Source organism: Neomonachus schauinslandi, chromosome 8 (genome assembly GCF_002201575.2).
Source record: "Neomonachus schauinslandi chromosome 8, ASM220157v2, whole genome shotgun sequence".
NCBI lineage: Eukaryota > Metazoa > Chordata > Mammalia > Carnivora > Phocidae > Neomonachus > Neomonachus schauinslandi.
Genome location: NC_058410.1, coordinates 80747920 through 80772733, shown reverse-complemented (window position 1 = coordinate 80772733; position 24814 = coordinate 80747920). Strand labels below are relative to the sequence as shown.

At 36.1% G+C, this 24814-nt stretch overlaps 1 protein-coding gene across 1 annotated transcript in view; it reads right to left on the bottom strand.

Moving 5' to 3' along the window:
• Positions 1-18797, bottom strand: part of IMPG1 (interphotoreceptor matrix proteoglycan 1) — a 126839-nt gene extending 108042 nt beyond the window's left edge. Inside the window, 1 exon segment of the mRNA XM_021693551.1 lies at positions 18731-18797. Coding sequence (XP_021549226.1) covers positions 18731-18797 — 67 coding nt within the window.
• Positions 18798-24814: the final 6017 nt, after the last annotated feature.

Sequence of the window (24814 nt, the reverse complement as noted above, 5' to 3'; positions counted from 1 at the left end):
TTTCTTTCTTTCTTTCTTTCTTTCTTTCTTTCTCTTTCTTTCTTCTTTTTTTAACTCTTGAATACATTCTTCCAGAAACTCTTCTGTCATTGCCTACATCATTATTTCCCCTCTTTATGTTGGATTATTCCTAGCAGCCTAGAAACATGCTATTACTTTTCCCTTTCTTTAAAGGATTCTCTTTTTTTTTATTCTTATGTTAATCCCCATACATTACATCATTAGTTTTAGATGAAGTGTTCCATGATTCATTGTTTGTGCATAACACCCAGTGCTCCATGCAGAATGTGCCCTCCTCAATACCCACCACCAGGCTAACCCATCCTCCCACCCCCCTCCCCTCTAGAACCCTCAGTCTGTTTCTCAGAGTCCATCTGGTAAGCGCTGTGAATTGTGCAAGACTGTTGAATCTCAGATCTGTACCTCTGAAACAAATAATGCAATATATGTTAAGAAAAAAAAAAAGAAGAAGAAGAAGGTAGCGGGAGGGGAAGAATGAAGCGGGGGAAATCGGAGGGGTAGACGAACCATGAGAGACAATGGACTCTAAAGGATTCTCTTGATAACACTTCCCCTCCAGCTATTGACCCATTTTTTCCATTCACACAGCAAAACTCTTTGAAAGATCTGCCTTTACCACTTTTCCTAAAACAAAGCAAGATCCTATATGGGTGAGGATTCCTCTGATACCACACGTAAAGCTATCAACATTCCCCCCCCCCCTTTATTCTCTTCTCTTTTTTCCTCCATTCTTTTTTTATTTTGGGGTTTGCAATGTGCTCATAGAGCCTGGTATATTCAACATGCTGATGTGTCACTTCACCAGAAGGTGTCACTATGTAACACATAATATATACTGAAAACTGTTGGAAAATAAACTATTATCACTTTGAGTTTGGAATTGTACATGTTGAGTACTGACATTTGTTGATGGGGGTGATTTTTCAGCAAAACAGATCATTTGAGGAAGGGCAGAGACAGCCATGGTGGAATAGACTCCCAACAGGCTGGGAGGTTCTCATGAAAGTTGTGGCAGAAAATATTTAGGTGAGCAAGAAAGAATACAACTTGTCCATGGGCAGAGCACCTTCCAGCAGGCTAAGAAAAGTGGTCGACATTGAAGATTTAAATTGGAGAGGGTCTTTTTTTTTTTTCTTTAGCCACTCTACCCTGGAGCTAACCCAAATCCTGAAACCCAGTATAGCTATGACAAGTTTGGAAATTTCTATATATATAGAAAAGGAAATTAATTTAACAACCACTGAATTCAAATACTAAATTAAAACATGACTGTATCCTAAGGAAAAGTCAAATCTGTCCAAGGGTAGCATGGCAAAAGCCTCTGAAATACTGGGACTTTGAATCTTCATTTATTGTTTTAAAATTAGATTGCCTAAGCATATCTACTAGCTAATGTGAAGGCTAGCCTTTTAGTCTAAAGTATCTTTTCCACTCTAGGTTCTAGACTGGTGGCCATGTGGCCTTGATGTTGACTGGCATCCTGGAAGCCGTGATAGTCCACATCATCTCCCTGTCCTGTCAATTGTTTTCCTTCCTATACCAAAGTTGGCCTCCAGTTGTAGGCTGCTTATGAAGTTTCCATTTCATGGCTCAGCTTTGCCCATGAATCAGTCTCTTTCTTGGTTATATATTCAAGTGGATCCTTACCATCCTGTTTGGACCACTCCTCACTAAACTCTCTTCTAGAAAGATATTTTCCAGCCATCTAGCCCTGCAGCCTCACAATATAGGATTACTGTACACATACTGTGACAATAAAACAGACAACAGGAAAAGGAGGAATGGAGCTTTTATGGCAGCATTGTTATGAAAGCAACAGTCACTGGTACAAGCACTTAGAGAACCCATTATGTTTCCTAAGGGAAAAGGCCTGCAATGCCTTAATGAATGAATTAACGGAAGTAGAGAGAAAAGTTACTGGAATTCCTATAGAACAAAAATCTCCATTTGAAGAACAAAATTCCACAGAGAGAAAGTAGATAACATTTTAGGATCAAATCAATGACTGGAAAATTTTAAAAATAATAATTTAATCTTGTATAAACTTCCTGACCTTACCAAAAATGAGTGAGGGGTTGTGGCCTTTATGCAAATGCTCCACTTCTTTCTGGTCAATTTTATCCCTGTCCACCCCCTACCTTAGTAGAAATGCTCAATTACACACCTGAGAAATTTTTCCAAAGAGCAAGGACAACTAAATGTACATTGTGCTTAACATACCTGGCTATGCCTCAAAACTTATGCAGATATATTGAATACCTTGTTTAATGTTTTTCCAGAAAATTGCATGGATTTTAAGCATACTGTTTTCTACATGATCAAGGGAGAAACACAGGAGCTTCTACACCTTGCTTTCTCACTTCTCTTCCTATATGTGCCACCCCTAGTGAAAATGTGTTGGAATAAATGATAGAGAAGATAATCATGGAAATGTCCAGTGATTTTCTTTAATGAAATATGAAGTGAATAAACTCTTTGTATAGTCAGCATACAGACTGATTGTCAATGATGCATGAGTTTCTCTCTCTGAAGCTTTTGAAACTTGGATGCCATTGCAGCCTTCCTTACCTCCCAAACACACTTGTTCAGCAACACCTCACTCTATGAGAATGACAATTAGTGGTCCCTTGTCTCAATGAATTAGAGCAGTTGCATTATCTTTTTCTCATTGCAAAATCAGGTTTAGCCATTATACTTGACATGTCAGAACAAAAAGGGCTAAAACCTTGGAAAACTATTATAAGAAATAAAGGTTGCTAATTCCTATTTTCTTTTTTTTATTTTTAAAAGATTTTATTTATTTATTTGAGAGAAAGAGAGGGGGATAACATGAGCAGGGGGCGGGTAGGGGCACAGGGAGATGGAGAAGCAGACTCCCCGCTGAGCAGGGAGCCCAACATGGAGCTCAATCCCAGGACCCCGAGATCATGACCTGAGCCGAAGGCAGATGCTTAACTGACTGAGCCACCTAGGCACCCTAATTTCTATTTTCTAGTCTCTCTTTGTATACATAAGTATTGAGCCCCTCTTCCACCGCATTGCACTGAAAAAACAAAAACAAAAAAACCTAAACCTATAGGTGAGGTACTGACCTCACCTGAGAAATTTTGTTGAGGTGCAAAATTGCACTTCTTGTTGAGGGCACATGCAGCTTGGTGAGTGGGCAGGAACAGAAGTTGAGGACAGAAGTAAGCAAGAGAGAAGGGGTTGTCTCTTTTGTGTCCAGAGAGGGGTGACCTCTGAACAGGTGGCATCATGAGCTTTTCAGGTCTGGTGTCAGGAGTGTAGAGGCAGGGGTCCAGCAGGGCCGTGTCCTCAACTATATTTGGAACAGAAATGTGTGCTAATTCATCCACCCCTTCGTGGGGAGAGAGAGGAGGGCATATGGAGAAGGGGAGGAGTGTCAAAGCTGACTGACCTCTCTGTCCTGGGAGAGGAGAGAAACACAACGGAAGTACTTGCCATAGGGTGGTGTGAAGGTCTCACACGGCTGCCTTCGTCTAACACGTAGCATCGCCTCATAATGGACCCTGGCTGAGGTCCATGCACAGCCACTGCCAGTTCCAGGGCACTGTTCCTGCTGTAACTCCAGAACCACAGGAATGCTCTTGACTCTCAAGTGTTCTCGAGGTACATGGTGTGGGGTCACAGATTGTGGGAAACTACAGGATAAATACATTGCCTCTGCATGGAGTGCTAAATTTACTTGAGAATTTTAGCAGGAAAGTTGAAGATGTTAAGGATTGTAAATGAATTTCATGTGAATACATAACAAAATTAGCAAAATCCTTTCTCCCCCAAATAAGCCATTCTTGAAAGTTCGAAAAGTAGGATATTTCTATAAAAGCTGTGGTTAACTGTAAAGTATATTATTTTGAAAAAATGGTGAGTGGAGCTGGTTCAGTGTTGAGGTCAGGTAAACAGGATGTGAAACTGAGGTGAGAACAGTTATGTTCAAGTTGCTCACCAGCCTAGCTGGGGCTTATTTTTAGGAGCTAAAAAGAAACCCGTGTTTTCTCTAGCAACTGGATTTTTAGTCCCCCTCAAATCATTCTGGGTAGGTAGCTACCGTCTCCATTTGCAAGTGGGACCATTAAGTTGCTTTTAATCATCTCATCCTTACATTAACTTAAATCCTATTAACTTTTTTCCTTTCTTCTGCTTCCCAATTTTTAACATATCATGGATACTTTTTTGGCACCAACTCCATAGGTTTCAGAACTCCTTTCAGAGTTTAAATAAACACACAGGTTATGGGTAAGAGAATCCAAATGGAATATTACCAGTCAATCTGATATGTGGATGACCAGTTGCAATTGTACCTCACAAATGTATGGGACATTACAGTTTAGAGCATTTTTTGAGCATAGCTTGACACAAATGTTGAATGGCATGGAAAACAAATGGTTATGCTTGAACAGTACCAGGTAATTCATAAGCCAGAGGCAGTCCATGATGAGTCCATGATCTGCTTGGAAGTGGGTGAAGAAGACGAGTGGCAGGAATTCATAGAGATCTACCAAGAGCTTATAGAAAAAAATTCCCCAAAATTCAGGAAAAGGAAACTTTAGAAGCTGGGGGTGCACTAAGAAAATATCATGGTATAAGAATGTGGATTTGTTTATGGGACACATTAAATGAAATGTGCCAAACACCCACTTTCCTTCTGGTTCCAGCAGTGCTGGGTTGCTGGACAATGGAACCTCTCTCTCTGTGATTCCAGGGGTGCTACATAGTTGGAACATAGTTCGCTCATTAGATTCTTATGATGCCTAAAGAACTCATATCAGAATTAGCTCTAATTTAGCTCAGCATCTTTATTTTCTAAATCTTATTGCTGCTTGTGATTCTGATATTGCAAACCATGAAAGACACCACTCCTCATTTTTAGTGCTTTCATGCAAACCTGATCTTGGAGTATGTGGGAATTCTGAGTAGAAAAGAATTGCATGTATAGCATTGGTGCATATATTTCCACACACAAGAATATTTTAACTACTAAAGAAGAACAGAATTGGAGCAGATTAAACAGAAATAGCTGTAAATCTCTGCCTATTAACTTTCTAATGCACAAGGATCTATCACAGTTCATGTAGAGAAGAAAGGTGAACTTCATTTTGAATACCTGTGGGGCTGAAGTTATAGTAAGATAGTCCTGCCTTTCTGAGTCACTTGCTGAACTTGGGCAGATAATCTCTCTATGTGTCATATTTCTAACCTAAAAAGGGTATAACAGTAATTCCAACACCATAGTTTTGGATTAAGGCTTGCATTTTATAGTTTTGTTTTGTTTTGAAGACTAAATGACAAAATGTCAAGAGTTTTGCAGAAGGCCTGGAACATTGTTAACTATTATTATGATCTGGTACCATTTTATTCTGAGCTTTAAGGCTAGGAACAAGATAGGAATAGATTCACCTGACTTAGCAAATAAAATATCAGACACCCAGGCAAATTTGAATTTCAGATAAACAACTAATAATTTTTTTAGTGTAAATATGTACCATGTAATATTTGGAAGACATTAAATGCAAATGGACAAAAATGCTCCTGTTAAAAGACAGAGATTGTCATACTGCATTAAAAAAAAATATCCCACTATATGCTCTTTTCAGAGACACATCTAAATGGAAAGATATAGAGAAGTTGAAATTAAAAGGATGGAAAAAAGTTATAATTTGCAAACACTAACCAAAGGAAAGTTGGTGTAGCTATATTAATATCGAATGAAGTCAGAGCTATGCTGGTAAATGTTTAATAACCAGCTCTTGGGGGTAGATGAGAAGATTTGATCTGTAGCATTCACCAATTTCCATGTGTTAATATTCCCCTATGGCTGATTTCAAGCCACTGATTGACATTACCAAACACTAACTTGTGAAGAGATATATGCAATTGGCTCCTGTAAGTTAGTATGAGTCAGTTCCAGCACACCAGTGGACAAAGTTTCTTATTTGCCAGAAGGTATTACAATGAAGATAGTAATATCATAATGATAAAAATTTAAAAGCCATCAGAAAGAGGTAACAAGTTATAATTTTATGTACTTAATGTTACAACTTCAAAATATATAAAGGAAAAGTTGACAGAATAATAATGAAAATTATTGAAAGTTAATGAAATCAATAATAATAGGTGGATTTTAAGAATCTTTCTTGGTAATTGATAGAAAAAGTAGATAAGCTCAGAAAGACTATAGAAGATTGAAAACATGATTAAACTTGACCTAACAGTCATATGTGGAACATTATAAAATAAAAATATTAAGTATTATAAAATATGTTATATATTTATAATATAAAATATCCCTTCTTTTCAAGCACAGGGAGAACATAAACAAATATTGACTATATATTGAAATATAATGCATGTACATTACATTCTCAGATCAATAGGGAAGTAAACTAAAAATCAGTTTTAAAAAACAACTGGGAAATCTCCATATATTTGGAAACTAAAAAAATCCTTATAAAAAAACTCATACATCAATGGAGAAATAATGTTGCATATTTTATCACTTGATAAAAATATTACATAATAAACTTGTGGGGTATGGCAACATTAGTATTTGAAAGGCAAATTTATCTCATGAGAATGTTTACTTTAGAAAAAGAAAAAAGCTAAATATTAGTGAGCTAAACATCCATCTCAAGAAGTTAGCAAAAGGAAACAAAATAAACTCAAAGAAAATACAAAAAACCAAAGAGATAAGAGCAGAGATTAAGAAAATCTAAAAGAGGGGCGCCTGGGTGGCTCAGTTGGTTAAGCAACTGTCTTTGGCTCAGGTCATGATCCTGGAGTCCCAGGATCGAGTCCCACATCGGGCTCCCTGCTCAGCTGGGGGTCTGCTTCTCCCTCTGGCCCTCTTCCCTTTCGTGCTCTCTGTCTCTCATTCTCTCTCAGATAAATAAATAAAATCTTTAAAAAAAAGAAAATCTAAAAGATAATAGCATAGGGTGCCTGGGTGGCTCAGTCATTAAGCGTCTGCCTTCAACTCAGGTCATGATCCCAGGGTCCTGGGATTGAGCCCCACATCGGACTCCCTGCTTGGCAGGAAGCCTGTTTCTCCCTCTCCCACTCCCCCTGCTTGTGTTCCCTCTCTCGCTGTGTCTCTCTCTGTCAAATAAATAAAATCTTAAAAAAAAAAAGATAATAGCATAAAGAGAAGAAAAAAATATAAAAGCTCCCAATTTTTCCTTTGAAAATACTAATAAAAAACAAAAACCCAAGATTAATCAAGTAAGGAAAAGACACAATCCTGTCAGGATTGAAAAAGGAGGACATCATTACATTTTCTATAGACATGAAAAACATAACAAGAAGATATTACTGGGTGCCTGGGTGGCTCAGTTGGTTAAGCAACTGCCTTCGGCTCAGGTCATGATCCTGGAGTCCCGGGATCGAGTCCCACATCAGGCTCCCTGCTCGGCGGGGAGTCTGCTTCTCCCTCTGACCCTCCTCCCTCTCATGTGCGCTTTCTCATTCTCTCTCTCTCAAATAAATAAATAACATCTTTAAAAAAAAAAGAAGATATTATGAATAATGTTTTGCTGATAATTTGAAACTTTATATAAAATGGATAAATTTCTGGAAATATACAAGGTACCAAATATAAAATAACTAATAAAACTAATATAAAAAGAGATAGGAAACTTAATTATTATTATAACCTTTAAAGAAGTTGAGTCAGTAATCAAATATTTTTCCATAAATATCATTCTCTAGCTTTACCAGTGAGTTCTATCAAGCATTAAAAAAGACCAACTTCACTTTTTTTTTAAAAAAGATTTTATTTAGGGCGCCTGGGTGGCTCAGTTGGTTAAGCGACTGCCTTCGGCTCAGGTCATGATCCCGGAGTCCTGGGATCGAGTCCCACATCGGGCTCCCGGCTCGGCGGGGAGCCTGCTTCTCCCTCTGACCATATCCCCTCTCATGCTGTTTCTCTCGCTCTCTCTCTCTCTCAAATAAATAAATAAATAAAATCTTAAAAAAAAAAAAGATTTTATTTATTTATTTGACAGAGAGAGAGAGACAGTAAAAGAGGGAACACAAGCAGGGGGAGTGGGAGAGGGAGAAGCAGGCCTCCTGCTGAGCAGGGAGCCAGATATGGGACTCGATCTCAGGACCCTGGGATCATGACCTGAGCCGAAGGCAGATGCCCAGGCAGATGCCCAACTTCATTTTCATACAAAGTCTTACAAAACTTGCAAAGGAAAGTATGAGATAAAAAATAGTCCAATCTTGCTTATGAATAAATACTCTGAAATAAAATATTAGCAAATGGAATCTAGCAGTGTGTAAAAAAAGGTTATGATCAAGTTGGATTTATCTCAGGAATATAGCATTGGTTTAATATTTGAAAACCGATTAAGGTAATTTATTACATTAATGAATTAAAAGAGAAAAACCAGCTAGTAATCTGAATAGATATAGAAGAAATACACAATAAATTTCTATATTTATTAATGATTAAAACTTAGGAATAGAAAGGAACTTTTAAAAAAAACCTCATATAGAGCATTTACACAAACAAAACAAATGCAAAAATATAAAACAAACATCATACCTAATGGCAAAGCATGAAAGCATTCCTTTTAAGATTAATAACAAGGTAAGGATGTGTGCAATCACCATTTGTCTTTAATATACTGGATGGCCCATCATGGATAGTAAGAAAATATAAGAAAATAAAAGATACAAAGACACAAAAAAGAAAAACTCAAATTTTCTTTGTTCATGAATGAAAAATTTTTAATTAAGTTAAAAAATTCTTATCTCCAAAGAATTGCTAGTGAATTTTCAGAATTAAGGTTGTTCAGCAAAGCTAAGGGATATAAAACCAATTATTTTTCTACCTAGAAAATGTAATAAGAATGTCATTTACATGATCACAATTAATATAAAGTAGCTAGGAATAAATCCAAGATATGTAAGCCCTTGAAAAAAGTAATCATGCAACTTTATTGTAAGGTCCTAATAAGAGGAGAGATACTCCATGCTCTTGGATAGGAAGACTTAACATTACAAAGGTATCAATTCTCTCTGTATTGATCTTAGATTCAACACAATTTCAGTCTCCTTAATAAAGTGTTTTGTAGAACTTGGTAAGCTAATGTTAGAATCTTATTGAAGAGTGGAGGGTCAAGAATAGCTTAGACACTCCTGTAGAAAGTGACCAAAGCCAGGGAAACATGGTTATATCAAGATTTTAAGTTTGTAATAATTAAAGCAATGTGGTATTGGCTCAGGGATAATAAAACGGACAAAAACTATGTTCATGACAGGAGGGACATCACAGAGCAGAGAGGAAAGCAGAAACTATCCAGCGAATGGTGCTAAAACAATTGATTATCCATATTTAAAAAAAAAGACATTGCCTTCTACTCTTTATCTCACACGTGCATACACATGCACAATCAATTTTAGTGGCCTAAATATGAAAGGCAAAACTTTACAACTTGTATAAGACAATATAGTGGAATATTTTCATGACTTTAAGCTAAGGAAGGTTTTTTTTAAGTAGGACAGAAAATCCTCACAAACCATGAAGTTAAAAGGATGACAAATTCAACTATGTTAAAATAAAGAATGTCTGCTCATCAGAGGTTACCATTAAAAAAGTAAGAAGACAAGCTACAAACTGGAAAAAGGTATCTGAAAGGTACATAATTGCAGACGGACTAATATTCACAACTTTTAAAGAACTGCTCTACATCGGTAAGAAAAGACATACATCCCAATAAAAAAAATGGGCAAAATTCTTTAAACATTTTCTAGAAAAGGAAAATTATATGAAAAGATACTGAACCTCATTAATAATGAAGGAAATACAAAATAAAACCACAATGAGATATGATTTCACTACCACACCCCGCCCTCAAAAAAAAAGTCAGGCAATACCAATATGAAGTGTGTTTGAGGATTTGGAACGAAAGAAATTCTCACTCAAAATGGCACGAACACTTAGGAAAACAATTTGGTGTCACCTGGTAAAATTGAAAGCACGCATACCTCACGACACAACAATCTCTCTCCTACTTATAAGAGAGACAGAGAGGGGTGCCTGGGTGGCTCAGTAGATTAAGCGTCTGCCCTTTGGCTCAGGTGGTCCTGGGATTGAGCCCCATGTTGAGCTTCTCCCTCTCCCTTTGCTTGCTGCTCCCCCTGCTTGTGCTCTCTCTCTGTCAAATAAATCAATAAAATCTTGAAAAAAAAAGAAGAGAGAACCAGATTCCTAGACTCTGGAGAGACTCCTGCCTACTGTGCACACCAGGGGACACATACAAAAGTGTTACAGCAAAGTCCATGGACAGAATAATGACTACAGGTGGTGTATCCACACTGGGCAACAGTGTCTTAGATGCCTCTCCTGCTCCATCTCAGACCCTCTTAGCCTCACCACTCTCTCAGACCAGCTCTTCAGCTCTTCATAAGCTCTGACCCACTGTAGGAGACACAGCCCACAGCTCTTGGCCTCGTAGCTGTTTCATGGTGTCTTTTTCCTTTTGCCCCAGAGTTTTCTGTTGCTGCTGTGGTGTGAGAAGCATCAGGACCCACCCACTGTCCATAAATGTGCACATATCTAGCGTGCAGGAAACTGCAGAGAAGTTAATGTTCTTTGAGGCAAACTTTTGAGATCTCTTATCAATTCTTTTCCATTTACCACCAGGCTCCCACCCTGAAAAAGCACTCCCTAATGAAGAGTAACAGGTAAGCTTTTGTCTCAGGGTCTGCTAAATGCAACAATGTGGATGAATCTCAAAAACATAATGTTGAGCCAAAGAATTAAGTCTTAGGAGAGAACACATACAGCATGATATTATTTATATAAAAATCACAAACAAAACCAAGACATATTATTTAGAGAATACACCTATAACTGGAAACACTAATGACAGGCAATGATGTGATTAACACAAAATTCATGACCATGGCTGCCTTTGGCACAGAGCAAAGAAAGGGGCAGAGACCCTGGCAGAGCAGACAGGGAACTTCTAAGATACCATCAATAGTTTATTATTTACTCTGGGAGATGAGCATTTTATTATTATTCTCTAAATATCACAGATAGGTTTTGTACACTCCTGATGTGTATTTCCCAAGTAAGGAGATCTACAGAAGCAATGCATCTAGCCCACGGCAGGACTCAAGCAGTTTCTACGAGTGCGGCTGGAAAGGAAGGTGGAGGCCAGATCATGAGGACCCTCAAATGAAATTATTGGACTTGATTCTGAAGGCATGGAGGGGGCTTTGGAAGTTCTGTTCTTTACTGTTCCCCACCCCCCCCGCCCCGGAAGTGAATGTAGTAAACAATGAATAACAAAGCTAGTTCAAGCTCAAGAAATAGGAGACAGTTCTGAGGTAAGTATTGACAGGATTTGCCACTGACTGACTAGATCTCATGGGTTTAGGAAATGGAGAAGTCAAAGGTCAGAACCTGAGAGAGGAAACAGTTATGCATTGTCCCAGCCAACGAGGATGAAGAGGCCGAAGCTGGGTTAAAGAAGTACTGTGTGCTGAAGTTGTTAATGCTGTGGTGTGCTGAATGAGGCAGGCTCGCAGGGGCTCTGGGCACCTAAAAGCCGATTGTGCCCAGTCATGTTAGATGTCATGTTGGTAGATTGAAATCAACTGTGGTAGGAGTGTTTACAGTATGGATACTGACAAACACTATGAAGAAGAATTTTTACCCCTTGAAGAGACTGTTGCTAAACATTTATTAGCATACCATTTGATAGGATCTGGTGACAATTTGGATATGAAGAGGAGATTCTTACATGATACCAAAAGTCCTGACTTTAGAGACAGAAGATGACAGCCTTCTGAAATGGACAGAAGCAGAGTGAATCATGCCAGAAAAGGGGGTGGGTGCTGATGATATAACTGAGAACAAGATGGACATGGTCCCTGCCCTCATGAAGCATTTAATCGATTTTTAACAGTGTGCATTAGAATGCTCGGTGTAGCTTTTTAAAAATACATATTCCTGTAACCTATCTATGCCCTAATTTTGTAGAATGGTTAAAAAAAAAAAAAACGAAACAACATAATGGAGGGAACAATTACACAAACCACTCTATCAACCCTATTAAATAATGAGACCACTCCCTCCAAACTACAAATATATTTATGATAAAATGTTTACTAAAGAAAGGAAGATTAAAACAAACTCCCTGGTGGCTCATAATAGAATGAACCGTAAATCACATCTTTCCAGAAGGGCAATAAATCATGCTTCTCAAACCTGGCTGCAAATAGATTGCCTGAATAGCTTTAACAATTATTCTAGCTTGGGTCCCACCCAGACAAATTAAATCAGAATCTTCAAAGCTGGAGCCCCAGCACTGGTGTTTTTACCAATGTTGACAAATGTTGCATTAAATTTTTTAGGTCGGGAAAATGAAATCAATGGAAAAGGAGACTGGCAGAGTAAAGTTGCAGGCGAATTGGTTGTAAATGGAGTTAAAGTCATAGGTAGATAGAAATAACATTAGCAAAAATATGAAATATTTTTATTCTCTCTGAAACAACAGAACATGAGAAGAGTTTGGATATAGATTGAGAGAAAGTTTGAAGTAGAAAAAAAGAGATGTCAAATGAAATCAGATGACTTCAATCTTTTCAGTATGTAGGAGGAAGTGGTACCAGAAATGGAAGTCATCATAGTCCTCTTAGTATCTACCATTTATCGAGCAATTTTATAATAGATGCCTCACAAAGAGCTTCATAAACATTATTTCACTTATCTTCATCACACCATAAGGGGAAGACACTGATACTATTATTCTCAATTTATAGATAAGAAACCATAAGTTGGAGATACATATGAGATTGAGCAATTTGCCAAGGTCACATAACTAGTGACAGAGCAGTTCTGTACAACTGTGTTCTGTGTTGAATGCGGTCCTGTGAAAGCCTTAAATCCTTCCTCTTAACTGCGCCATTATGTGAATGAGGAAGAATCAGGCTGCTGGCTTGAGGAGAGAGAGAAGGTTTGGAAATTGGACTAGGGGATTAAGTCAGGGAATCAGAGATGACTAGGACTGTGGAATAGCTTGGAGGGCCCAACTAAGATTATGGTTCATGAATTTGTTTCATGTAAGCACTTTATTTTGGATTCTCTAATAACACTTGGCAGCTCAGAAATGAGAGTGGGAAAAGTGAAAGCTAAGTTTACCCAGAGTGAGATTAACCACGCAAATGGGGCAGGTCAAGGAGTAAGGTTTATATTGTACTATCAAGACGAGTGTTGAGAAAGGCCAGGGAGTGGCCTCCAGCACCTAGGATTAATGTGTAGGACACTGAGGCCTAGATGGGCTGTACAAGTGGAGAAACTGGGAGAGGCTGAGGGACTGGGATGTTTCGATGAGACTAAAACTCAGATTCCATAAAAGGAAGAAAGAGAAATTATTAGAAAGGGATATTTCAGAATTGTTGATCTCTAGAGTCTGAAAATATTGCAAACCTGGTGGTTAAATTTCAGGGTTTTGATGGGGAAGTACCTTTGGTTTCAGAAGAGACTTTCTGAATGTGTCAAATCACATCCATTAGGCCAAGTTCTGCCTTTAAATACATAACATAATCGTAAATAAGCCACTTACTGCTAAACTTAGACTTTAATGGTGGGCATTTAAAAGGATACCATGAACAAATGACTCTATTTCATTAAGGAGTTCAAAATGTCACACTTTTTTTCTTAATGAGTAATATAACTCCTAAAATTATGCCTTCATTTTTAGGGTAGAGCTGAATGATATGGCCTATGATCTCTCCTGTGTTCAGTCATGCAGATAGTCATGCAACAGAAATGGCCCAGAACCAGCAATCATCTGGTGTTAGCAGAGGAAAGTTGGCTTTTGAATTAATAGTAAAAGCCATATTAATTTCACTCATCATATTATATTAGACTGATTAATAGACTAAGCAGGTGTAAGATAGGGCTGGATACAGCTCACATCCCAGTTTTGGTTCTAATCTCATCCCAAATGATTTTAGGAGTGTTACATAGTATTCTCTGCCCTGGGTTCCTGAACAGAAATGAGCAGATTGTCTACCAGCCACTGAAATCTTAAGAAGATTAATTAAAATGTGCTTGAGTTTTTATAAAAAAATAAGATATTTAAGCTAAAGGATTGTTACTATGATTGCTACCTACAAAGTGTTTTGATCAGGTCTGAACTGACTACAATGGGTTGGTAATAGTGCCCTTGGGTTTCATAGTTGGGCTTAATTAAATGTAACTTTTGTTTCTTCATAAATGAAGCAGGGACCTTAAGACAGACAAATTAGCCCTACATACGTTATTTCTATATGAAGTTAAAGTATTTCTGAAGTGGAAACTTCTCATTAGTTTCAAGGTCCTGAATTTTCTCCACAAAATTTCTTTTGGTGGTTTCCTTTAATCCTTCCCCTTAGGGAGCAATTATGAAAATAGATGCTGGTTGCAGTGAGTGAGGGGACTAAAGATGGCTGAATGAAGAAAACCAAGTTGGAATGAATTAAGATGACTTTACAGAGGCACATAGAAAGACATTGTTGCCTCAAATGACTGAATGTCAATGGGAGAACATTTATCTTCTGAGTACAACCATATGCTTAGAAGCATTTATCACTGTTCTGTAGCTCCTTCTTATTCTTCCCACATTCACTGTGGCCAGAAGAGATGTAGAGCAGTGAGAGTACATGCTCAGTAAATAATTATAGCGATGCATGCTGTAGTTCACACTTGACAGTGGCATTTCCATATATGAATTACCATGTCTATGCCAGTCAACCATATCAACTCCTTGTAGGATAAGCTTTGGCATGCCGATTGCCTTGGTCCAGAGCACCTTTCTTCCTTATTAAAATGGTTCCATCAGACTTGGTGCTCTTGATTTGTGAGGCTGAAATCCCAGTGACACTGTCTCTTGCTCTCAGACAGTGATCTCAGACCCAATGGTTGCTAAAAACTGTCCACTTTGGAAGGCTAAAATTCACATGGTAGTCAGAGACTTTCCTTCCTTTCAACAAGCTGCTTTGTGGTATTCCAAAGACTGGTATAACCAATTCCCTCCCACAACTGCGTGAAGTGTCTTTCATACCCTGAAGTAAGAAGAAGCAGTGTGGAGGGAGACCTCAGTTACTCTGCAGTCAGATACTTCACAATATAGCAATGATGTCAGAACTTTTACTGTGGTCATTACCAAATACATGCTGAATTATCATAATATAAACCTAGAGACCATTGTAAAAAAAAACAAAAAACCTTTGTTGCCTTAGATGGATTATTTTAAAACAGCATAAAATCTGCTGTGAACATGACTGTGGTAACAAAGGTATATAGGATCTGAATTTCCAGAGATGATTAGCATGCAAATACAGTGGATATTTAAGGTGGCTGCCCACTCACGACTGATAGAATGTGGCCAAGAAAGCAGGTCATGTCAGCGCTGCCAAATGAGTTCACACATGTAATAGTCCTTTAAGTGTGATCATCGATATAGGTAGAGAGGGCCACAAGGCAGAAACTGCTTTTTATTTTTAAAGTATTTAATCTAACAAATGGTTTCAGGTTTGCTGCCAGAGTTTGCTCAGTTGAACACAAAGCATCTTTAATTTACACAGCTTCGATTATAAGGCCATCTTCTCAGATATAATTGAACAGAAAGTCTGCCTTGAACCTTTTGAATTACACTGTTCTGAGACTATAGCAGAGATGAACAAAGTACAGGAGCTGCAAAGTTAATGTGACTGTCATTGGGCAGCTATCTCAGGTCTAAAAATGAATCCATGTTTTCTGTTAATGGAGCCACAGTGAGGGAAAATACCTTCCTGGGTAATTTCATGAAAGGAGAACATATCCCAGTAGTAAAGGCTTAGCAAGAAGTAGAGTGTTTTCAAATGCAAATTTTCTGACATTTTTCAGCTACAAAAATAATTACCACACCTTGGTGACTTTAACTTAAAGGTTTCATTTAGTATATAACCAACTGTAATGCAAAAGGCACATACTCTGATAAACATTATTTCCATTTCAGGACTTGCCAAGGGTAGATTTTTTCTCTTCTCTTTCTCCACACATTGGAATGTCATAAGCAATTAGATGAAATTATTTATGGGAAATGAAAAGGTAAAAGCATAAAGCAGTGCTGTGCACATCAGATGCAACTGGCATCTCCACTATGAATATGGTATCTTAATGAAGTGATTGTTCTTCGAAATTATCAAACTGTCCTGTTGTATAAACGGTTTTATTTAATAAATGTTTTGAAACCAAAACCGTTTCATTTTTATGTATCAATGGGAAAACTACATTAAGAATTGCAAAGCTTAAAAGAAAACTTTTAAAGTATTGGCATATATTTGAGTCTCTTAGTATCCTGTGTCTAGCACAGTATTGGGTAGCCAGTAAACACTCTGTGGAATTGAATTGGGAAAAGTCACCTTAAGGCATAGGAAAACTTTTGAGAAGCAATTTGGCAAATATGAATCAAATACTATAAAACTGTTTATGCTGCTTTGACCCAATAATTTTACTTTAGTGAACTTATGCTAAGAATCTTAAATACTAAGAAAGGCTAAACATAAGGATGTTTATTGCAATGTTATTCATAATAACAATATAATTAGGAACAACTATTTCTCTTTTGTTGAGTATTATGAAAGCAAATCATGACATATCCACTGAAAGGAACATTATGCAGCCAAAAATGATACTTGTCAAAATGCAATGTAGAACATTCATCTAATGTAACAGAAGTGCAAAAAGCCTGATACAAAATTGTGTGGTAGAACTGCAATCATGTAAAAATTAAATAAGCATACATAGAAAAAAGACAGAGGAAACATATGAAGGTCCTAGCATAGATTGTGTTTGGACGGAAGTGTAATTTTTTTCATATCTTTTAAATAATCTATAATTTTTAAAAAAGAAACTCTTGAATTTGTACACTCAGTTGTTATACTTAACAGCTGGTTGTATTAAATTGAACTCTTCTCACTCCCCAAACTGTTTTTTATGTAAATACACTCATGATGGTTAATTAGTCACAAACGGGAAACCAGTCTGGCTAAAGTACATAAACTCTAATTAATGTAGACCTCAGTAATTGGAGATTAACAGAAGTTCGCAGATCTGAGATTCTTACAGAATAAAAATTCCTTGACAAGTAAAATATTAGGATGTTTTATTACGCAGTCAATCCTACTTTGTTTTGTCAAAATTGGCATATAACAAATTATAGTTTTTGGTGAGGTTGTTTAATTTAACTTTCTGTAAGTGATTATTCTATTTGTAATTGTAAAGGTTGATATATAATGTATGAAAATAGCAAAAATATTTAAATAAGTTAACACAATTATTTAAACAACAACAACAACAAACCCAAAGCTGATTTGCCTGGTCAAGTATATGAAATAGACAGTATGTTTGCTCCAGCAGATTAAGCTCAAAATACACGGGAATCCCATGATTTGTTTCTAATTAAAATGTTTTTATAAACGTAAACATTTATATATAATTGACATTGAAAGGCAAGGTAAGTAAGCTTTTGCTTCACCCACTATCACGAATATGTTGAAAAACATAAAAGGAATTTTTATATAATCTTTTCTAGATGTTTTTTTCTCCCTCTAAATGCAACTACTAAAAAGTTATTAATGGCGGAATCAGTTATTTTGGGACTTAAAAATGCAACAACTCTTTGTTTTACTTACTCTGGACATTTTCAAACCAATACTTCAATTAAAATGTTAATTGTCTGAAGCTATGTCATCCTTATGGAAGAACCAAACATTATTGGTTTCAAATGTCTTAAAAAGCCTGAATATGTTATAATGACTGGGTTTATTCTTAAACAAAAAAACAAACAAACAAAAAAAGTAAAGCTTTCTTCAACAGGTTTTAAAAAAATAACATTATTTTTCTTAAATATGCCTAATTAGTTGCTTGCTTTAATTTTATTTGAAGATTTGCCATAAGAAAATTCACTGCCTCATTCTTTTTTTTTTTTTAAAGATTTTATTTATTTATCTGAGAGAGAGAATGGGAGACAGAGAGCATGAGAGGGGGAGGGGCAGAGGGAGAAGCAGACCCCCTGCTGAGCAGGGAGCCCGATGCGGGACTCCATCCAGGGACTCCAGGATCATGACCTGAGCCAAAGGCAGTCGCTTAACCAACTGAGCCACCCAGGTGCCCCCTCATTCTTTTATCATACAACTTTTGAGTTTGTCATCATGAACTCTGAAGACGAAGCCCACTTGCTATTTTTTAAGGAAAAGCAACTCATGATTTAACTATGAGAAAGTAAGAAATACATTTTTTGTCTGATCATAAATAGCTTAAAACACTAGCTTCAAAAAATATTAGCTTCAATTTTTAGATTTTGTCAATTTTAAGAGATAAATGGAATGGTTTCATGGATCACTATTGTTATTGATATTAGTAATATGAATTTGTATTCGATGTTTTATAAAAGCAAAAAGGATGCATTCATCTCTATTTTGTTAACATAAATTGCACTTAAAATTATGTAGTGAATAAATATTCAATCAAGTGAAAATCATTTCTGACAATCATTCAATCAATTAATCAATATAATTCAGGGCCTACCATATACTATCCCTCTGAGACACAGTGGTGACCTTGTTCATTTTGAATGTTCACTTCTGCAAATAGATTTTATAGATAAGCAAATTTTAAAAATAAACAAATATTTAAATAACTTACCTTTGATTCCTTGAACTTGGAGAAAAATCCAAAAAACAAAAATAGCCCTTCTAGTTTCCAAATACATTCTGGCTTTTGTGCATTGGTAATTCTGATAACAATCACAGAACAGTTCCAAATCTCATTTAAAAAAATAAAATGACAGAAATATGAAAAATAATTAAATATTGATGCCAGCCGAGTGAGAATAACCTTCTTGGTTTACCTCGATAAGGGTGCTAATTTATGAACATGAAGCAGTGTCTGTTTCTGGAATAATCTGCTTATCTTCCCCTCAGGTATAATCTCTGCTTAAGGGCCAACTGGAGGAACCTTTATCTCATTAACCTTCTGGAGGAGCATCTGTCAGCCTAGCTCCAGGACCCTGAATGCCATTATAAACAAGTGTCCACAGGCAGAAGAAATGCTTTTTTCTTAGTTATTCACCTGTTACAGTGACATAGAGAGCCAGGGGAAGTCTTGCCAAATGCAGAAGGCTGACAGTTAGGGTCAAATGTTTTCCAAAATGACATGCTCAAGGAACATCCATTGAAAGAGCTTAATTGCTATCCCTGGAAGTATGTAGTTTTTCACTACATGTTAGTCTCCAGAGACAGCAAAGCTGTCTCCATTCCCATAGAAATGCACTGCTTTATAAATAGCTTTCTTTCTGGCCATTACATGCAGATAACTTTTTTGGTTTAAGTTTGATTTTAATTTTTTAAAATCTGTTTTTCATACACCGAGTTTAAAAAGTTAAATGGTTTGTGAAAAGTAATGGTGCTATTCCTCCATTCAAAGGAAACCACTTTTAAGTTTCTAAGCTAACTCTAGTATTTTCATTTGTACCTCTACATAGTATGCTTCTATTACTATTTTTTTGTTTTCACTTTTAGGCATTATCAAATAATAGATATTGACCATATCTTTCCCTCTACACACATATTCCCTGCTCTCCCTAAACACGTAATCATCCTTCTGTCCACCTCAATATTCTTGTATTTTCAGTTTATTGAATATTAAAGTTTACATTTCTGTGACTGCATACATGTTACATATAGCCGAGCCATGGAGTATACTATAATTACTAACATGTATTGAGCTCTTAAGTTGTGATAGACACTGCTCTTAGACATTTCCATAGGTTATCCATATATTCCTTAATACAGTGTTATGGGGTGCATACTATTATTAGGATCTGAAGCTAAGGTATATATGGCAGAGCCCGCATTTGAACCCAGAGTCTGGCTTCAGAACATATACTTTAACTGCTACCCCCATGATGCTTTTTGCAATTGTCTCATATTTTTTCCCTTTAGATTTTACATACAAAACAATAAATTATCCCCAAATGTTACCCCAGATATGTGAATTTCCTCTTCTTATGGTTAAACACTTCAAATAGCCTGTCTTTCCCAGGACCTGTTCCTGCTAACCCCCTCCAGTCTGTTTTGTTTCTTTTCTTGCTCACAGTAGTCATCTGGGGATCCTCCCTCACAGTCAGGTTGGGGATAGCTTTTACCTCTCTGGTGTTGGGTTCTGAGTTTTCTGGATTCTATGTTGCCTTCTTTCTTAACCTAATCTCTTGTTTTAACAGAGCATCTGCTCCAGTTTATTGCTGAAAGTGCACAGTATTTGAGATCTTATATGTTTAAAAGTGGCCTCCATCTATACTCATACTTGATTGATAGTTTGGCCAGTGTATAGATTTAATGTCTGTGTCCTCCTAAAATTCATATGTTGAAAACCAACCCCTAGTGTGATGGTATTTAGAGGTGGGGCATATGGTGAAGCCCTCATGAATGGGATTAGCTCCCTTATAAAAGGGGCACCAGAGAGTTCCTTTGCTCCTTCCATCATGTGAAGCACAGTGACAAGACGAGGTTATGAACCAGGAAGCAGGCTTTCATCAGACACTGTCTATGCCTGCATCTGGATCTTGGACTTCCCAAACTCCATAACTAAGAAATAGATTTCTGTTGTTTATAAGCTACTCAGTCTTTGGTATTCTGTTATAGCAGCCCAAATGGACTAAAGACGACTAAATATAGAATTCTAGGTTGGAAATAACATTCACTTATTACTGAAGATATTAATCTATCGTCTTCTAGCTTCTTGTGCTACTAAAATCTGAAGTCCTTTTTGTTCTTGGTTCTTTGTATAGGATCTTTCTAGAAGATCTAGAAGATCTGTCTGACAAGATCTCTTTGAGAGAGACAGAGACAGAGAGAGACAGAGTGCAAGAGAGGGAGAGAGCACTTCTCTACTGCCAGTTTAAGATTTGTCCTTCTAGGTCTGCTACCATTCCATCTGGGTTTTAGGACTTTGCTTAAACCTACATGTTAAGCTTAATAAAATTTTTATAAAGTGAATACTCTAGGAATATCTGGTAAAAATATAGAATATTAATACCACCTTAGAAGGACCCATGGTCCCCCACTCACAAACACAAACCTTTCTTCTCCATTAAACATAGTCATTATTCTGATTTCTATGGTAATCACTTACTAGCTTTTCTTTATACTTTTACTACTCATCTACACATCTGTAGGCAGTTTTGCCTATCTTACCACTATTTATCGAAAAGATTATTTCCTCTACTGTTCTGAAGTTCTACCTTTGTCACAAATCAAGAATACATATGTTTGTGGGTTCTCTTTCCTATTTGTCTATTCTTGTGCCACACTATCTTAATTATTGTACCTTTTTATTATATGTCTTCACATCTGCAGAACAAGTTTTCCCATTTTGTTTCTCTTCAAAATTATCTTGTTTACCTTTGGTGTTTTGAATTTTTATATACATTTCAGGGTCATATTGTCAAGTTCCACAAAAAAGTTTGCTAGGATTTGTAAATAGGTGGTGGCGATTAAGGAGTGCACTTGTGATGAGCACTGGGTATTGTATGGAAGTGCTGAATCGCTATATTGCACACCTGAAACTAATGTTACACTGTACATTAATTGGAATTTAAATAAAAACTTGAAAAAAGAAGAAATTACATTGGACTACAGATACATCAATTGGGGGAAACTGACATCTTTACCATACTGAATTTTCTAATTCATGAACATGATTTGTCCATTTATTTATTTAGGTTTCTTTAATTTTGTCTTACATATATTTGATTTTTTCTAAGTATTTGATATTCTTATTTTATTGTAAGAAGTATTAAATTTTATTTTCCAATTGGTTATTGCCAGGATATAAAAACATGATTGATTTTTGTATATTGATCTTCTGTGCAGTGATCTTGAGAAATAAATTTATTAATTAAAATGATTTATGCATTTATTCTTTGCAATTTCCTATATATACTTTTGTCATCTATAAATAATAAGTTTTTTCTTCTTTTTGTATTCATTCTTATACATTTTCTTCCTTTTCCTTGCTTTTCTGCACTGGTTGGACCTCTAATAAAGTGTTGAATAAGATGGTGATGGCAGGTATGTCTGTTTTTCTGGTTCCAAAAAGAAAACTTCCATTTTATCATTCAGAAAGATGTTTGTAATAGGCAAGTGTTTAGATAACCTATTATGGAATAAAGAAATATCCTTCTTCCTAGATTGTGAAGATTTTTTTTTTTAAATAATGAATGGCTATTGAATATTATTACTTGATTTGTATATCTTTTGAAATTATCATAGATTTTTCCCCTTTATCTCTTAATGGGTAAAGTACATTTATTTTTCTAATGCTAAACCAACCTTATCTTCTTAGAATTAGACTATGTTGGTTATAATGTTAGTGTTCTATATATATTGCTGGATTCAGTTTGCTTTTTTAGTCCCTTAAACATCTATGTTCATGAGTAAAATTGCCTACAATATTGCTATCTTATAATATACTAGTAGATCATTCTCATAAAAGGAGTTGAAGAGTGTTAATTCTCTAGTCTATGAATAGTTTTATGTCATATTAGTAATAAGCCTTACATTGCACCAGTAAAGCTTAGAATTTTCTTTGTGATAGGATTTTAAATTTTGGATTCATTTTATTTATTTATTTATTTATTTATTTATTTGAGAGAGACAGGCAGAGAGTAGCACAAGCAGGGGGAGGTTTAGAGGGAGACGCAGATTCCCCGCTGAGCCGGGAACCTGATGCAGACTCCATCCCAGGACCCTGGGATCATGACCTGAGCCAAAGGCAGACGCTTAACTGGCTGAGCCACCCTCATTTTATTTTATTTTTTTAATGTATTTTATTTTCTTTTTTTTTTAACTCCAAGCTTTATGGAGACACAATTGACATATAGTATTGTGTAAGTTTAAGGTATACAATGTGACGATTTGATATTCGTATAATATTGAGAAGTGATTACCACAATAAGGTTAACACATCCACCACTTCACCTAGTTACCATTTTGTTTGTGTTTGTGTGTGTGTGTGGTAAAAAGATTTCAAGATTTACTTTCTTAGTAACTTTCATGTACATACTACAGTATTGTTAACTGCTGTCATCATGCTGTACATTATGCCCCTAAAACTTATTCATCTCGTAACTGGAAGTTTTTACTCTTTGATTGCCAATTTCTCACCACCTTTTGCCTTCCCCACCGGCCTATCTCTACTTTTTCTATGACTTTCGTTTTTTAGATTCCACATATGAGTGAGACAATACAGTATTTTTTTTTCTGTCTTATTTCACTTAGCATTATGCCCTCATGGTCCATCCATGTTGTCACAAATGTCAGGATTTCCTTATATTTTATGGTTGAATACTCCTCTATTGTATGTGTATTTATAGTGTATGTATATCTATCACATTATATCACATGGTGAATAATGTGGCATTGAACATGGAGGTGCAGATATCTCTTGACATAGTGATTTCCTTTCCTTCATATATATGCCCAGAAGTGGAATTGCTGGTTCATATGGTAGTCCTATTTTTATTGTTTTGAGGACTCTCCGTATTGTTTTCCATAATGGCTGTTCCAATTTATAATCCCACCAAAAGTGCACAAGGGTTCCCTTCTCTCAATCTCCTCACCAGTATTTGTTATTTCTTGTCTTTTTGATCATAGTGATTCCAACAGACATGAAGTGATAGCTCATGGTGATCAGATTTGCATTTTGATTTGATTTCATGATTAGTGATATTGAACATATTTTCATGTACCTGTTGGCATTTGTATGTCTTCTTTGGAAAAATATCTATTCAAGTCTTTTGCCCATTTTTAAATTGGATTATCTTTTTTTGCTGTTGAGTTGTATGAGTTCTTTATATATTTCACATATTAATCCCTTATTAGATGTTAGATTTACAAATACTTTCTCCTATTCCATAGGCTGACTTTTCATTTTTGTTGATCATTTCCTTTGCTGTGCAGAAGCATTTTAGTTTGATATAATCCCACTTTTTAGTTTTTTATTTTGTTGCTTGTGTTTTAGGTGTCATATCTAAAAATCAGTGCCAATACTCATGTCAAGGAGATTTTTTTCCCTGCTTTCTTTTGTAATTTTATAATTTCAGGTCTTACCTGTAAGTCTTCAATCTATTTCAAGTTAACTTTTGTAAGTGGTGTAAGATAAAGAGGTGGTTTCATTCTTTTGCATGTGAACATCCAATTTTCCCAGCACCATTTATTGAAGAGACTGTCTTTTCTCTATTGAGTATTCTTGTTTCCTTCTCAAATATTAGTTGATTTTGAATGTATGGGTTTATTTATGAGCTCTCAATTCTGTTCTATTGATCTTTGGTACCCCTGTGTGTACCATAGTTTTGATCACTAAAGCTTTATAATATAGCTTAAAATCAGGAAGTGTGATGCTTCCCTCTTTGTTCTTCTTTCTTAGGATTGCTTTGGCTATTTGGGGCCTTTTGTGGTTCCATATAAATTTTAGGATTATTTCTTCTACTTCTGTAAAAACTACCATTGGAATCCTGATAGTAATTGCACTGAATCTAGAGATAGCTTTGGGTAGTATGGACATTTTAACAATATTAGTTTTTCCAGTCCATGAATATGGGATAGTTTTTCATTTATTTGTGTCATCTTTGATTTCTTTCCTCAACATTTTGTAGTTTTCAGCGTAGAGATCTTTCAACTCCTTGGTTAAATTTTGCCTAATTATTTTATTATTTTTGATACTATTGTA